This window comes from Rattus rattus, chromosome 12 (genome assembly GCF_011064425.1).
Source record: "Rattus rattus isolate New Zealand chromosome 12, Rrattus_CSIRO_v1, whole genome shotgun sequence".
Classification (NCBI taxonomy): Eukaryota; Metazoa; Chordata; class Mammalia; order Rodentia; family Muridae; genus Rattus; species Rattus rattus.
The window spans coordinates 56,711,612-56,726,811 of record NC_046165.1 but is presented as its reverse complement, the minus strand read 5'-3'; the positions used below and the strand labels follow the sequence as shown (position 1 = coordinate 56,726,811).

Genomic DNA, 15,200 nt, shown 5'->3' with positions numbered 1-15,200 from the left:
ACTCACTTTCATGAGACACGTTCATCCATTCTAAGGGTGCTTTCACCATGACCCAAAGCCACACCTCTTCATAAAGATTTAACAACCTTGGGAACAGACTTATATAATTTGAATCTTTAGGACACATACCACATCCAAAGCATAGCAGGGACCATGGCTTAAGACTGTTTTCCTTCTCATTGTCCATTGGATACAGAACCTGGAGTTCCCATGTCTTCTTGGCCACAATTTATCCTCCCCAAGGGCAAATTCACACTTCATCCTCAATCTACATACATAAAATCTTCAAGCAAGATGGGAAATAACCATGATTGTCTACACTTTGAAGTAAGACAATCTCGAGGCTCAGGGTGTAGGGAACCACTCAGTTCTGCTGGATCTGTGATTACCACTCCTATACTGCACAAGAGTCCATGAAGACAGATGCTTGAGACATGGGAGGGTTTGGAGGTTGGAACACCGAAACAGGCAATTAGGCCTCATAATCAACTTGGTTCTACTGTGGCCAAGTCACAAGGTCCTAGACATGACAACGCAATTCTCATAACTTTCAGATAGTTTTGGGAACTCTGGAAAAACTCAGATTTCAGCAATGTCCACTAAAGATTCTAAATTTGATGTTTTTTTTTCTTTTTAAGCAAAACTGTGATTAGAAGTAGAAGCCTATCATCTTTTATGAATGTCTCAGTTTGTTTTATAGACTCATGTTGTTCAAACTGGCCTTGAACTTGCTATTAACAAATATATTAAAAAAAAAAAAAAGCAACAGCCCTTATGTTATACATTATATTTGGAGCATTGGGTTTTTGCTATCAAGCCCCATCTCTGGGGAAACTTTTGGAGCCAGCAATGGGTTCTTTGAATGGGATAAAAAGGTATTCCTCCAGCTATTGCTAGGGTTACAGACTTAAGGTGACATATGGATTTGCAAGGCTATTGGTTCCACTTAATGGACAAATAGCCCAAAAGACCAAGGAAAAATGGAGAATCTCCAAATCATTATCCTTACTGTCAAACCTTTCTCCCCATCTGAACACTTTACCTTTCAGTGTAACTTGAATCACACACACGTGTGTGTGTGTGTGTGTGTGTGTGTGTGTGTGTGTGTGTGTGTGCTCGCTCAAGCATGGGCATGTGTGTTTGTGTAAGTGTAAGAACACTCAGATGCTGACAGAAGACAAAAGCAGAACTTCTCAGATGGAATGCACCAAGCCTATACACTCACTCATGCCTTGGGGAAATGTTACCTGTATTTTTAATAAGCACACAGGGCAGTGATTCTCAACCTTACTAGTGCTGCAATCCTTTAATACGGTTCCGCATGTTGTGGTAACCCCCACCCATAAGATTATTTCATTGTCACTTCCTAACTGTAATTTTGCTATTTTGAATTGTAATGTAAAAATCTGGTGTGTGACCTCTGCGGGGGTTGTGACCTACAGATTACAAACCACTGACATAGGGTAATCCTTAGCCACACAAATAATAGTACATTAGTAGTTTTTAAAATTAATAGATTAAGTGGGCGGGGTCTTATTTATCCATTTTCATGTGCCTACTTCACCATAAAGAATGCACAAAGAAGCTGTGTACGTGAAATGAATTCCCATAAGAAAACTTACAGCTCAGACAGCAATGGCTTGGATGGGCAGGGCAAATAGAAATGAGTAGACTGCAGATTTTATTAGTTCTGTGTAAGACAGACACCGGGATCCTACAGTAGACATCTCAACAGGCACTCGTAATGGAATGAGCCCAAGGGGTCCTGAGGGTGAAGGGTCCTGAAGGAGCTGTCCATAGGGAAAACCCATACAAACTCCATGATCTCATTTTATTAATCTAAGAACAATAACCAGCTATACGCAAAACAAACTTTTAAAATACATTTCCATTTTTAATTTACAAAATAAATAACAGCAAATATGAACAAAACTCTTCAACACACATCTTCCTAACTGCCCACGTACAAAACCCCATTGGTTATAAACTCCAGGTGAAGGGATTTTGACAGGGTGAGCAACTTGCAAGAGGCAACCTAAGAGATGAGCACAGGCGTGCATGTGGGAGTCGGAAGAGTCAACCAGAAGTAAATACCCCCAAGGGAAAATTATTTCTTTTGTAGCTAACAACTGATGGCTTGACGCCAAACCCACCCAAAGAGACGCTTCACTTTTGCCAACATTCATTCCTTCAGCTCTACGGAGACTAGATCCAGGACCTCACATGAGCTAGGTAAGTTAGCTACGCCTTCAGCACATCCCATTTAACATTCTGAATAACAGAATGGAGGAATGAAAATGTCCAAGAAAACAGGAGTCATCCACTTCCCCAAAGTACACAAGGAAAGTCTGGTCCTAATGAGGAAACAGAGATCTAGGCTCAGCCAGCAGCCTAGGTTAGTGACTCTGAAGAAAACTATCCACAGGCTGCTTCGAGAACTAGGACAATTTATACCAATACCTCAAAAATAGATTTTAGACTCATCGATATCCACAAATCTTTTGATCACAATAGCCAGGCATGGAAGGCTCAAAGCACCAGTAAGGATGAGAGATGTGGATTCCAGTTCATAGAGCAAAAGCCTTTGGACAGAAATCTTGCTTTGGTTTCCTTAGAATAAAGGATGCCAGAGCAGAGAAAACCTGGCCACATCCTTGCAGTCTCAGACATATAAGGAAGTGGACTCTCGACATGGGATACCATCTCTGCCTTCTTGTGTTGATGGGTGGGTCTTATCCCCTGTTCATTATACCTGAGAAGTGTGAGGGACAGAGGCACAAACTCAGAAGGACTTGCCTTTCACAGAATGGTGCCACCGGCACTCAGGCACCTTCTGGGATATGGGACTGTGTTTATCTGAGAAAATGTCACCTGTATGTCTAGTTATGTGATGATGTCTCTGTGCTCCTGTGCCTTGTGTATTTACTATATGTAAGTTGCCTTTGAGTTGCAAAATGAAAACCTGCCCCTCAATCCAGAAGCAACTGGAAGGAAAAGACTCAACTTGGAAACAGGGACAAGGTGGTTATCATCTGTCCCATCTCAGCTTCTGAGACATGGCTTGCTTTATCCAAGGGATCTGCAATGTGGCTAACTGTATAATTTCTCTGGCTGGAGAGATGAGTTCATTTCTGGAGTCAAGGAAGGGGTAGAAGTAGAGGGAATAGACAGCCCATTGACAAGCAGCCTTATTTCGGGCTTCTTTCTCATACACTACTGACTTTCTGATCCTACAGCACACTAGAGTGAATAGCAGAGCAGACTGTTCTATTGAGTGTATCAAGGGGCTAGAACTGCGTCTGGCCTTTGGCACATGTATGCTGAATGAAATCTTACCTTAAAAGAAGAAAAAAAAATTCTCAAAGCAAGACAAGTCACCATAGCAGAGAGGGAAAGAAAAAAAGAGAGAGATGTAACAATACCACAAACTTACAAGCCAGTCATCAATATTCATTCATAAAGATTGTGACATTCTTGGAGCTGATTCCAGTGCCTTTCACTACCTCAGAGATCTTAGCAAGGGCAATAAAGACTGGTTCTTCCTGCCCTGCCTCTTGTCCCTTCTGTATTCTTCCTGCCCTGCCTCTTCTTGTCCCTTCTGTATTTAATGTCATTGAAGACTTCAACTTTAGTACTGACTAATGATTCTTTTTTTAATCAAATTAACTCCTTCATCCATAGCTTCTGGGCCAGCTAGTTTTTAATGTCAACTTGATACAAGCAAATCATAGCAACAGAAGCCCTAAGACAACTTCCCAGAGAGGTGAATCTCCCAGTCTTGTAAACTCACACCTATGTACAACATTACCCAGAGTCCTTTGTGTCGAGGCAGCTGAAAGCTGCTCTCGTCCTTGCTAGGGAAAAGGAATCAAGGAAAAATGCCCGACAAGAAAAAGGAGTTGGCACATCTAGGCACTGACCGGTCCAGCTCTGCTCAGAGACCACATTGAGGACTCACTTCTGCTACTGTTCACTGTAAGAACAGGCAGAGGATTTGGTTTGTCTTTTCCCACCCATTTCTGTTCCAGTAGCAGCCCGCAAAGCATGGTGACATCTCCAAATCCTTTTTTAGCAGTCTGCTAGAGCTCTTCTCAGAAGCCACAGGCTCTATGGAAGCCCTCTAGCACCCTTCTGGTTCCTTCTGCTTCTCACCAGGGCCTGGTTCTTTTTACTTAAAATAATCTTCAACTCTTATTAACCCTTCCACGCAAACGGTGCCCCAGGCTGTCATCTCTTTTTAGGGAAGATGCATATCTGAATTCAGCCTCAAAGACCCTGAAGAAAAATAAACCCTATCAGATCTTCCCCAAGTCTAGAAAAGAAAGTCACTGACTGCACACCCCATTCCACCTTAATTGCACCCCATGACCACGTGTGTAGGAGGGAACATTCCCCACCTTGAAAACTGAGAAAACAAACAGTGCAAAGTTGATGATGATGCCTGGGCTTTGAGACTGAAAAAGTTTAAAATTTCAGAGCCCGTGTGTTTTCCATGGCTGCATGTGGGTTCTCCTTGACGGAAGTAGAGATTCCTGTGGCATTTCTGGGATGTGTACACTAACTTCTCTAGTGCTGGGTCAGGCATGCCTCTGTGTTTTCCTCCTTTGATGGCTGTGATGAACCAGGCACATCTCCCTTATCAAAGGCGGTGGTGAGAGGAGGCGTGCAAATGAAGAGGCAGGTGTGCAAAGGCAGATCCTCATGGCTGGAATCCCCCTGCTCAGTTGAACTAGGAAGGAAAGATTCAGGGGAAGGCCACTGGAGAGATTTGAGAAAGCCCAAGGTATACTCAACCCACAGCCAGAAAGCTTTCAGTTTTGCTCTCAACAACCAAGTCTGTTAGAATTATCTAGGGCTTTCAAATACCATTCTCACTGAGGCTAGGCAGCCAAGACCTTGTTAGAGATGCTATCTTGGGTACATTGCATGTGAGCAAGCTGGGCTGTTAGTAAAAGCCTGTAGTCCACTTTTTGTGAGAGGCTTTAATTTCCTTACCTGCAAAGTGAGGTGTGTGTGTGTGTGTGTGTGTGTGTGTGTGTGTGAATTTAAAAACCCCATCTAACTCAAAACATCAATAACATCTTGTGGTCATCTACATCAACATAAGATTTGGACATCCAAGTCATCCTAATTTTTCCTTCTGAAAGGAGTATGGCCATTAGTACCATTAGTAATCAATCAAATTCACTCTATGATCAAGAGGAATAAATAATCAATCACTGTATTCTCCAGGTTAAAATCAAGTAGCAAGCAGGGACCACCTCGTCAGTCCAACAGGGTGTGGAAACGTAGCCAGTAGAGCCAAGGCTCCTATGTCCTCTTAGAGCCCAGGATTTGAGCTCAAAGGAAGAAGATAAGAAACAAGTACCAAAGAGCATCAGTGGAATTCAAGGCACAGCAAGTGACTGCTGTGTGGTATGGTGAGGGCCATTCTTCAGGAGGACGTCAGAATGTGAGTCTGTGGTATCTCAAGAGAAGCCATCCATACCTGAGAGTGGCCCACCTCCTCTATGCACATGGGCTCTTTCCCTCAAAGGAGACAGCAGACATTAGGGAAAGAGAACCATTGTGGCTCCTGGAGTGTACTTGGTAACTGATCACGTCAGGGATGCAGGCAGGAAGAGAAGGAAGGAAGTTTTCAGCACAGCTGTCCAGAAGCTAACTGAGAAATCCACACAGGAGTCAGTGCTGGAGCTGCCCCCAACTCCACTGTCCCTGTGTCACCGCAGGCCAGAGCATCTGCAGGGTTAGCAACTCAGTGGTTGAGGCCAACATGCCACCATGGGAAAGGGAGAGTACTAGTTTGTTCATGCCGACAGATGGTCAGTTCTGGAAGTTCCATGGGCTGAAGGGGATGAGACTCAGCATTCAGACAGACAAGACAGTTCTGAGTTGGGGAACCATCTCAGTGCAAGAAGCAGCACTGCAAGGAGCCCCGTGCCACAGGCCACCCTTCCTGGGCGCCCGTCTCAGGAAGCAGTGGTCCAAACCACTTGGAGGTACAAAGCCATCGTGACAGCCTCACTGAGAGCCTGGCTCAGAAGAGAGGATGCTTGATTTGCGAGCCTTTGGAGGGGGTGGAGGTGGGGCTTTGGCATCTCTCCGGACAGGCAGTGGGGGAGCAATCTGGGGAGAAGACACATGGAATTAGAAACAGTCCCTTCGTTATTTCTAAGTCACCCTCCCACTCCATGCATCTGGGTTACTGTCGAGTTTGATGTGCATTTATTTATACCATCTGTATGAGAGAAAAAGGGAACGGTACTCATTTGTCCTCTTCCCTTGAGCTTGATGAACGAACACACACACACACACACACACACACACACACACACACACACACACACACACACACTTACTCATGGCTGCATCACTAGTGTTTGGGTAGCTCGAATGTACTTAAGAAGCACTTAGTAAATATTTACTGAAAGGAGGAATGAAACCCATCTGAGTCTACTGCAGAGCAGCCGCCTGTCATTCAAAGCCAGGCTTTGGTGTGAACTTATCTCACCACCAGCTGTGGGAAGCAGAGAGCGCGGCTTCTCTCGGTCACTTGACTATGTGAAGCAGGCCTCTGGCATGTTTCCCTTCCCATCTCCTGAGGCTTCAGGAGCGAACCAGGCACTGGATATAGAATGCCACTGGATATAGAACCCCTTCCCACTTCACAGCGTGGACAATCCCGTGTTGTCTTCCCAGGCGTGGTGCTTGGTGGCCACACTGCCAGCAACCTGCAGGTTCCTACCTCAGCCGAGTTCCTCTGACTGCTCTCGTACGGTTTGCTTTTGGGGGGAGGTGGAGGAGGGACAGAAGCCATCAGCCCATCCGTCTGCAAAGATGGGGAGCCTGGACATGATACAAAAGAGACGGAGTGAGGACTTACTCAGATCCCACATTGCTGTGGACATTTCTGAGGTTTCTATAGAAAGAATGGAGAAGATCTTGTACCCACATGGCCACAAGTGCTCTTTAATCCACCAGAAAGCCTCACATGGAATTCTGACGTGTACATTCCTATGCTTCCTCTTAAGTGGAGGATGAGAATATTTTCTAACCTTAGGAACTCTCTGATGAACCCCAAGTATTTAGGAAATACACAGGAGCTGCAGGAACCTTCACTTGGCTGTACCTAACTCTTGATCATTGTCCTTATTTGGCACTGGCAGATTGTGCTCCCTATGCCTCTGTGCCATGGGAACCCTTGAGTTTGTTCCAAGTGCTGCAGTTGGTTGGTCTCAGGTTGACAGAAGTTTATTAGGTGGGTCTGTTCATTGCCCTGAATGGGTCTAACTCTGTACTTGACTCGTGGTTGGAAAGGGTCAGCAGACCCTTAGGACTGCTACTGAATAAGTGTACCCCAAATTCCAGTCCTTTGATGATTCCAATGGCCACTGGACAGAATCACCTCTCAAACAGCTTCACACAACTTGTGACTGCTTTGATTAAGAAGTGCCTGGATTCATGGCCCTTCTCTATTCCCTAGCCGAACGAATCTAGGAGACATGGGAAAACTCACTTAGGGTTCTCATGGCTTTGGGAGTGAGTGGAGGTGGGCTCAAGGCTGTAGACTGCAGAGGTGAGGGACTGTGGAATGGTGTTAGCCGGCTGTCCACCAACTGGAGACTCTTTGGCCTTTGTGTTTTTTTGCCTGGGCTCTGAAGATGAAGGAAGAAACCAAAAACATTAAACATGGCGGACATGGCTGACCTTAGATGCTAGGCAGAAACTAACAGAAATGGTTAATTCCAATGGCCTCTTCTTTCTGTTCTCAAGTGTGTGTGGGTGCAGACACATGTGAGGGCCAGCTTCCCTGGGTTATCTGACTCTACTATATAGCTGAGCACACCGCCAGGCACTGAAATTGCACGCAAGCCGTGACATCCACCCAATCCTCACACTTGCTGTGGCAAGTGTTTACCTACTGACCCTCCCTACCCTCTCCAGTGGTCACTTTTAAGCTGCATTGTTACATAGTAGGCACTTGGCAGAGATACTTTCTGGAAATGACTCCAAAATACAGGTAAGTTCTGGCCTGGCCCCTCCTTGATTCTGACCACACACACTGAGCCAACTAAGTTGGAAAGAAACTACCTTGACTCTCAGCAAAAGCTAGGTCTTGCAAACACAAGAACCTGACTATGGAAGAGGAAAAAGTGTCTGTTTTAAAGTTCAAAAGTGAAATGAAAATGTTTGCACTGACTCATGGAACACAGTGGCAAGAGCCAGTTTCAAGAGCAACCCATGTGTTTCCGCTGTGGGGATGAGACCTTGTGCCAGTGTTGACGTGGAGACTTGAGCCTCTCTGTGTATGCACTTCCTCCTGCCATCTGTGCTTTGACACCAGCACAGGCTGCTGTGTCCTAAGACTAGCTGCGGCCAGGTTTTTATCTATAGTTCACTGCTGTGCAGTGAAGGCACAGGGACCAGCCAGTGTTTGCTTGCTCTGATCCTCCTCCTCCCTCCTCCCTCCCTCCCTCCCTCCCTCCCTCCCCTCCCTCCCTTTACCATCATATCAGTTTCTGGAGCTTTCTGCAATGACTTGTGACTTGCTCAGACTCCAGTCTTTCCTCTTGAACTTGCTAATCCGGTTCTCACTGTCTTCTTTGGGTGGCAGATCTTCAACTCTGGCACCTGATGAATCTCTTCGTTCAAACAGTGGTTCCAGGATGGAACTGTCAGCCGGGAAGGTCAAAAGTCACAAAACATTAATCCCAGTAAAAGACTTCATTCCAAAGCACTAGCAAAGCCCTCAACTCCGTCTTTGCCCAGCTTCTCAGGTTCCCAGAGTCTGATGACCAAACAAACAAGTCAGGGTAAAAATACAGAAATGAGATTATCATATGAAAGGGAGAAAATATTACTGAATGTTTACTGTACTGGTTGGTTTTGTGTGTCAACTTGACACAAGCTGGAGTTACCACAGAGAAAGGAGTCTCCCTTGAGGAAATGCCTCTATGAAACCAGCTGTAAGGCATTTTCTCAATTAGTGATCAACGGTGAGAGGGCCCACTGTGGGTAGTGCCATCCCTGGACTGGTAGTCTTGAGTTCTATAAGAAAGCAAGCTGAGCAAGTCAGGGGAAGCAAGCCAGTAATCAACATCCCTCCATGGCCTCTGCATCAGCTCCTGCTTCCTGACCTGCCTGAATTCCTGTCCTGACTTCCTTTGGTGATGAACAGCAATGTGGAAGTGTAAGCTGAATAAACCCTTTCCTCCCTGACTTGCTTCTTGGTCATGATGTTTGTGCAGGAATAGAAACCCTGACTAAGACATTTACCCTCTCCCCTGTGTGTTATATATTTGTTCTCTTGTGGGTATGTACACATGTGTACATGCCACACGCAAGCATGTGAAGGTCAGAGGTCAGCATTGAGTATCTTCCTCTATCACTTTCCACCTTACTTTTCAAGACAGAGATGCTCATTGAACCAAGAGCTCACTGATTGGCTGGATTGGCTGGTCAATGAACTGTCAGAATCTGCCTATCACCATTCAACTCCAGCACTAGGGTTCTATATGTGTGCTGTCACACCTGGCTTTGATCTGGGTGCTATGGATTCTAACCCAGGTCTTCAAGCTTGTACAGTAGGTGCTTTACTGATGGAACCATCTCAGGTCCTATCAATATTTACTCTTTCCTGGGAAGAGAGAGGGACAGGACCCATAGAGTAAGAGTGGCACATATCTTACAGCTCTGTAGTGTGTCATAGCTTGTGTTCTGGGGCTGCAGGGCCTCTATCAATTTTACCCACATTTACTTGCTGGGTCCCCTAGGCACAATTCTTAGATGTGTTATTTGCAAAGATGTTTGGCCCCAGTGAGTGTTTGAAAAATGTCCACTAGGTATAATGATAGATTTTCAAGTCCCATAATGAAAACTGGTCTGCTCACGAATCATGGTCAAAGAAATACATACAGGGGAGAGTTGGATATGGTAACAAGCGTATTTTAGGTGAGGACAGACATCTTTGCTATTCAAAAACAGAAAGAGCACCCTAAATTTTTTTTTTTAAAAATTAAGACATAAATGGGTATTTAATGAAAAAATACAAAATGGAAAGTCCAAAAAGCTTAAAATTTGGTTTCACTCATTACTAAATAGGTTAAAAAAAAATTGCATCTGAGGATGATGGCTTGTGCCTATAGTCCCAGGAACTTAGTAAGCTAAGGCAGGAGGATCACTCCAGTCCAAGGGTTTGGAACTAGATTGGGCAAAGTATTTGTTACAGTATATTGTTGAGTTTCAAGGAAAAAAAATGGACAATATAATGAGCTTGTGTACAGGGCCCTGCCATCAACAACGATCATCTCAGAGCCGGTCTTGTTTAGTCTACATACCAATTACAGCCCTCACCCTTAACTGAATGACTTGGGAAGGCTTGCCTGGTGTCATATCTACCATAGTTCCAGAGGGCATTTCTATAAGACAAGGTCTCATTTTCATAACCACAATTCCATCACTCCCTAATCTCATGCAACACTCTTCAAATTAATTTCCCGATTCTCATTTTAAATGGGTGGCTTGACTGAATTAGGATCCAATTAAGAGTCACTCTCTGTATTAGTTGTACACGTAGATCACTTTAAGATCACTTTTCAAACTCTAGATCCCCGTTTTTCCAGCCCAGAATCAAGTATTGTTTTCACTAGCTCTGAGGATGCAGGACGGACAAACTCTAGGGAGGGATGCTTGAGGCAGCACTGATTTCCATGGCTGTGCCTTCAGACTTCACATTCCTCTTTGTAGGGTTTTGTTTGTTGGTTGGTTTAGTTGTTGTTGCTTTTAATCAGGGTATCTTTCTGTAGCTGTGGTGGTTTGCATAAAAATGGCTCCTACAGGCTCATATAAGTTTGAGTGCTTAGTCGTTGGGAGTGACACAGTTTGAGAAGGATTAGAAGGTGTGGCCTTGTCAGAGGAAGTGTTATTTTCTGGGTGGGCTTGGGGGTTTCAAAAGCCCACACCCAGCCCAGTCTGTCTGTTTCCCTCTCTTTCTGGATCTATTCTGGATCCGAATAAAACTCTCAGCTATGTTCCCCACACCACACTGTGAGTGTCACCAAACTCCTACCATATCCCTGCCATGCTGATAATGGACTAACCCTCTGAAACTGTAAACAGGTCCTCAATTAAATGTTTTCTTTTGTAAGATTTGCCTGGGTGTCAGTGTCTTTTCACAGCAATTGACTAGGGACCAAGACAATAGCTTAGGGTCATCCTGAAATTTGAGACATCCTCCTGTCTTCAGCCTTTTGGGTGTTGGGATTGCAGGCATGAGCTATAACACCTGTCTGAAAGTTCTTTATCTCATTTCCTTTTAAAAGTTCTACCTAAAATCTGTCTGTCTGTCTGTCATCTATAATTTTATCATATATCAACAATATCTGTCAGTATGTCTGTCCACTGGACTGCCTGCTTGCCTGCTTGTCTGGCTACCTGCCTACCTGTCTACCTCCCTCTCTCCCTCCCTCCCTCTCTCCCTTCCTCCTTCCCTCCTACCTCCCTCCCTCCCTAATACTGCATATACCTAAATGTTTTCTTGGGGCATTTTCCAGTTGTTAAAGTTTCCATCTGAACTATGTACTTACCTTCACTTCCTACTCATTCATTCATTCGTTTGCTGAACAAATTTCTATACTTCAATTTTGTAATTTAATAACATACTTTAATGTTAGGGTCCCCAAAGAGCAGACCCTTTCATGGTTTTCCTTGTTTTAAGGAGCCCCCTTAAGGGACTGCTGTATAAATAAACATAGGAAAGAGCGTGCAATCAGGCACTTGACTTCCTAGAAAGAGCTACCCTGGGTGCTCGAAAGAGTCTGAGTGGTCACACCCATTCTGAGGTGGGAGGCGGTCTGGGTGGTTAGAAGCCAGAGAATAATATGAGATTTGGGGGGCTGGGAAGATGTCTTTGGTGAGCCAAATACTTATTCAAGCATGGGAACTTGAGTTCATATCCCTAGCACCCATGTGAAAAGAGCTGGGCAAAGCAGTGTACACCTTTTCCTCAGCACTGCAGGCAAGGATGGGGCCTGGGCTCACTGGCCAGTCAGTGTAATCACAGAGTAAGTTCTAGGTACACACACACACACACACACACACACACACACACACACACACACACAGAGACTGTCCACTGATGTTTCTAATAAGCTGAATGTTAAAAACTCATGAAGAGCTCTGTGTGTGTGTGTGTGTGTGTGTGTGTGTGTGTGTGTGTGTGTGTGTGTTATCATTTTCTACCTTTGGAATTTTGTTCTAATACTGTTCTCTGACTATTTGATGATGCAAACTAAGTTTGAAATTGTTTTAAACATGGTAACTGGCGAGGAATTAAGCTGTGCCTACCAGGCAAACTGTGTTCAATAAGTGGTAAAATATGACCTTTTCATTTTATTTTTATTTTTAGGAACAGTCTTGTCAGGGATAGTCCTCGCGAATAGGAGTGGTGTGTAAACACACTCACGTTGGTGCCCAAAGCTAATGTCACAAGATACCATCCTACCCTCACCAAGTGCAAAGATCAGCCTCACCCATCAGATCCTGGCCTGGAAGGAGCGTTGTCTGAAGAGTTGGAGGAGGTTGAGACCACTGAGGAAGCCACCGAGGTGACAGACAGCCTGCGCAGCGTGGAGGGCAGGATGTAGGGCAGTACCATGGAACCTGCACGGCTCGGCTTCCTCTCTGTCATGCTGGGTGGCTGAAACACAAGCAGCCCCTCAGGGTTAGCAGCCTGCAATGCAGCCAGAATGATCTGAGGCAGCCACTCTGTAGGTCTTATGCAAACATGGCATGTTGACTTAAGAGCAAAGTCTAAGGAGGCCGTAGAATCTAAGCTGGGCAGGGGAGTCTCCAGAAACCTAGCATGCTACCAGAGAATCAGCGTCCCCATGTGGTATCCTATCAAATTTGATTTCTTAGCCCAAAAGATTGAATTACCCAAGGTGCAACGCACGGACCACATGAAACTCAAGAAGGATGACCAAAATGTGGATGCTTCACTCCTTCTTAAAAAGGGGAACAGAAATATCCATAGGAGGGGATATGGAGGCAAAGTTCAGAGCAGAAACTGAAGGAACAGCCATTGAGAGCCTGCCCCACATGTGGCCCATATATATACACAACAACCAAAACTAGGTAAGATGGATGAAGCTAAGAAGTGCATGCTGACAGGAACTGGATATAGATTTCTCCTGAGAGCCACAGCCAGAGCATGTCAAATACAGAGGCAAATGCTAGCAGCAAACCACTGAACTGAGAACTGGACCCCCGTTGGAGGAATTAGAGAAAGGATTGAAGGAGCTGAACGGGCTTGCAGCCTCATAAGAACAACAATGCCAACAACCAGAGCTTCCAAGGATGAAACCACTACCCAATGACTATACATGGACTGACCCATGGCTCCAACTGCATATATAGCAAAGGATGGCTTTGCTGGGCACCAATGGAAGGAGAAGCCCTTGGTCCTGCCAAGGTTGGACTCCCAGTGTAGGGGATTGTGGGGGGTTCGATAAGGGGGTGGATGGGGAAGGGAACACCCTTATAGAAGGGGAAGGGAAGGGGCTAGGGGGCTGATGGACAGGAAACCGGGAAAGGGAATAACATTTGAAATGTAAATAAGAAATACTGAATTTAAAAAAATGGAAGAAATAAATTAAAATAAATTCACTTTCTAACAGTGGCTGGATTCTAACAATGATGGAGGAGAGTAGGTTGAAGGAAAGCTTAGTCTTACAGTCTAGGAACGTGGGCACAAAAGACATGTGTGCCTAGACAGCAGTAGGGGGAGGCAGAGTATCAGGAAGGGAACTGAGTTGGATATTTTTGGTGATGGTGGAGCGGCAGAATCTAGCTAGCTATGTAGCTCAGCCTGGCCTCAAACTCACAGGCATCCTTCTGTCTCAGCCTCTTGGGTACTGAGGTCACACGTGTGAATCAGCACACCTACCTGCCTGTGTACACAATGATGACTAAAAGAAGTGAAGCGGTGGGAAAGGTCCTCTGGGGGACTCTAGTGGAGAGGTGTGCAGAGCTGTGATTGGAGGAAAGAATTTGGAAGTCAGGGGTTCAAAACGAGGCTGTTAGAGAGGGAGAGGTGAACTTAAGGACAACAGAATGCAATGAGCCAGGACCAGTGACACTATCGACTGAGAGGGGAGAGGTTAGCAGCTTCCCCTCAGCACTTGGGGGTGAAGGGGTGGGAAACCCAAAGAGAGGCAGCCTCACAGAGTGTGTCAAAGACGGCAGAGGGATCTGTCAAGTGCCCAATACAGGTTACAACTGTTTCTTGCCGCAAAAGGTCAGACGATCAAACTTATGCCAAACAGAAAAAGATCCAGAAAAAAATCTATAAAAATCAGGCAGGACTGGAAGGACTGGCCAATGTGTAGGACAAGGAAACTGACGTGTCCCTGAGTGTTCTCAAAGTGCCCGCCCAGTCCAGCCACCTTGGTGTTCAGTGTCATCAGGCCATTTGTTAAAACTGTAAACTGGGGCCCCGGAGCATGCCTAAAATCTGAAGCTAGTTCTCTATGTTTCATAAACTCTCTGTTCTGAAGGTCAAGCAAGTTTGGGACTCTCTGGCTCAAGGATGGTTCATGTTCCTGCCGGTCCATCTGCATATCATACCTATGCTGGTGTGACTCATCAGGCATCTGAAACCCTGGGTAATACCATGAGAGAGACTCAGGAAAGTTCAAGGGTCAATTAGTCAAAGCCTACCAGCGTTATAACCCCATAGAGCTTCTCTACTTTCTCCTTGAGTTCCCGGAAGCATGAAGATAGCCGGTCATGCAGTGGCTTGAGCTGCTCCGTCAGTTTTTCCCCATGAATGCGGATCCCTTCTGCGAGCAGAGGTATCTAGAAGAAAGGTTAGAAAGGAAAGGAGACATGGTTTGGGAAGGGAGTCAATTCAGATTTGGAGGTCTGGGCAAAGGGGTGGGGTCAGAGAGGCTGACTGACACAGAATTATCTAATGAGAATGTCACTTGTTAGTCAAGGGCTTGGGAACTCTGTCAAAGGAACAGAGAAGATCCCAATACTCAGATACTACAGCTGAGCACTGGGGTAGTCACAGGGACAGTTTGATGACTGTTTTTCCAGAAGAATTTACTGTAATGACAAGAAAAAGAATGAGACCCATACGTGTCAGCAAGAAACACAGGCTAGGAAACCAGACTGCAGAATTTCCATGTGTGTGCTGG

At 45.3% G+C, this 15,200-nt stretch overlaps 1 protein-coding gene across 1 annotated transcript in view; it reads right to left on the bottom strand.

Moving 5' to 3' along the window:
• Positions 1 to 1,664: 1,664 nt before the first annotated feature.
• Positions 1,665 to 15,200, bottom strand: part of Dock5 (dedicator of cytokinesis 5) — a 179,610-nt gene continuing 166,074 nt past the window's right edge. Inside the window, 7 exon segments of the mRNA XM_032918230.1 lie at positions 1,665 to 6,126; positions 6,746 to 6,846; positions 7,517 to 7,655; positions 8,506 to 8,530; positions 8,532 to 8,672; positions 12,531 to 12,697; positions 14,719 to 14,856. Of these exon segments, the coding sequence (XP_032774121.1) occupies positions 6,022 to 6,126; positions 6,746 to 6,846; positions 7,517 to 7,655; positions 8,506 to 8,530; positions 8,532 to 8,672; positions 12,531 to 12,697; positions 14,719 to 14,856 (816 nt within the window). The 3' untranslated portion in view covers positions 1,665 to 6,021.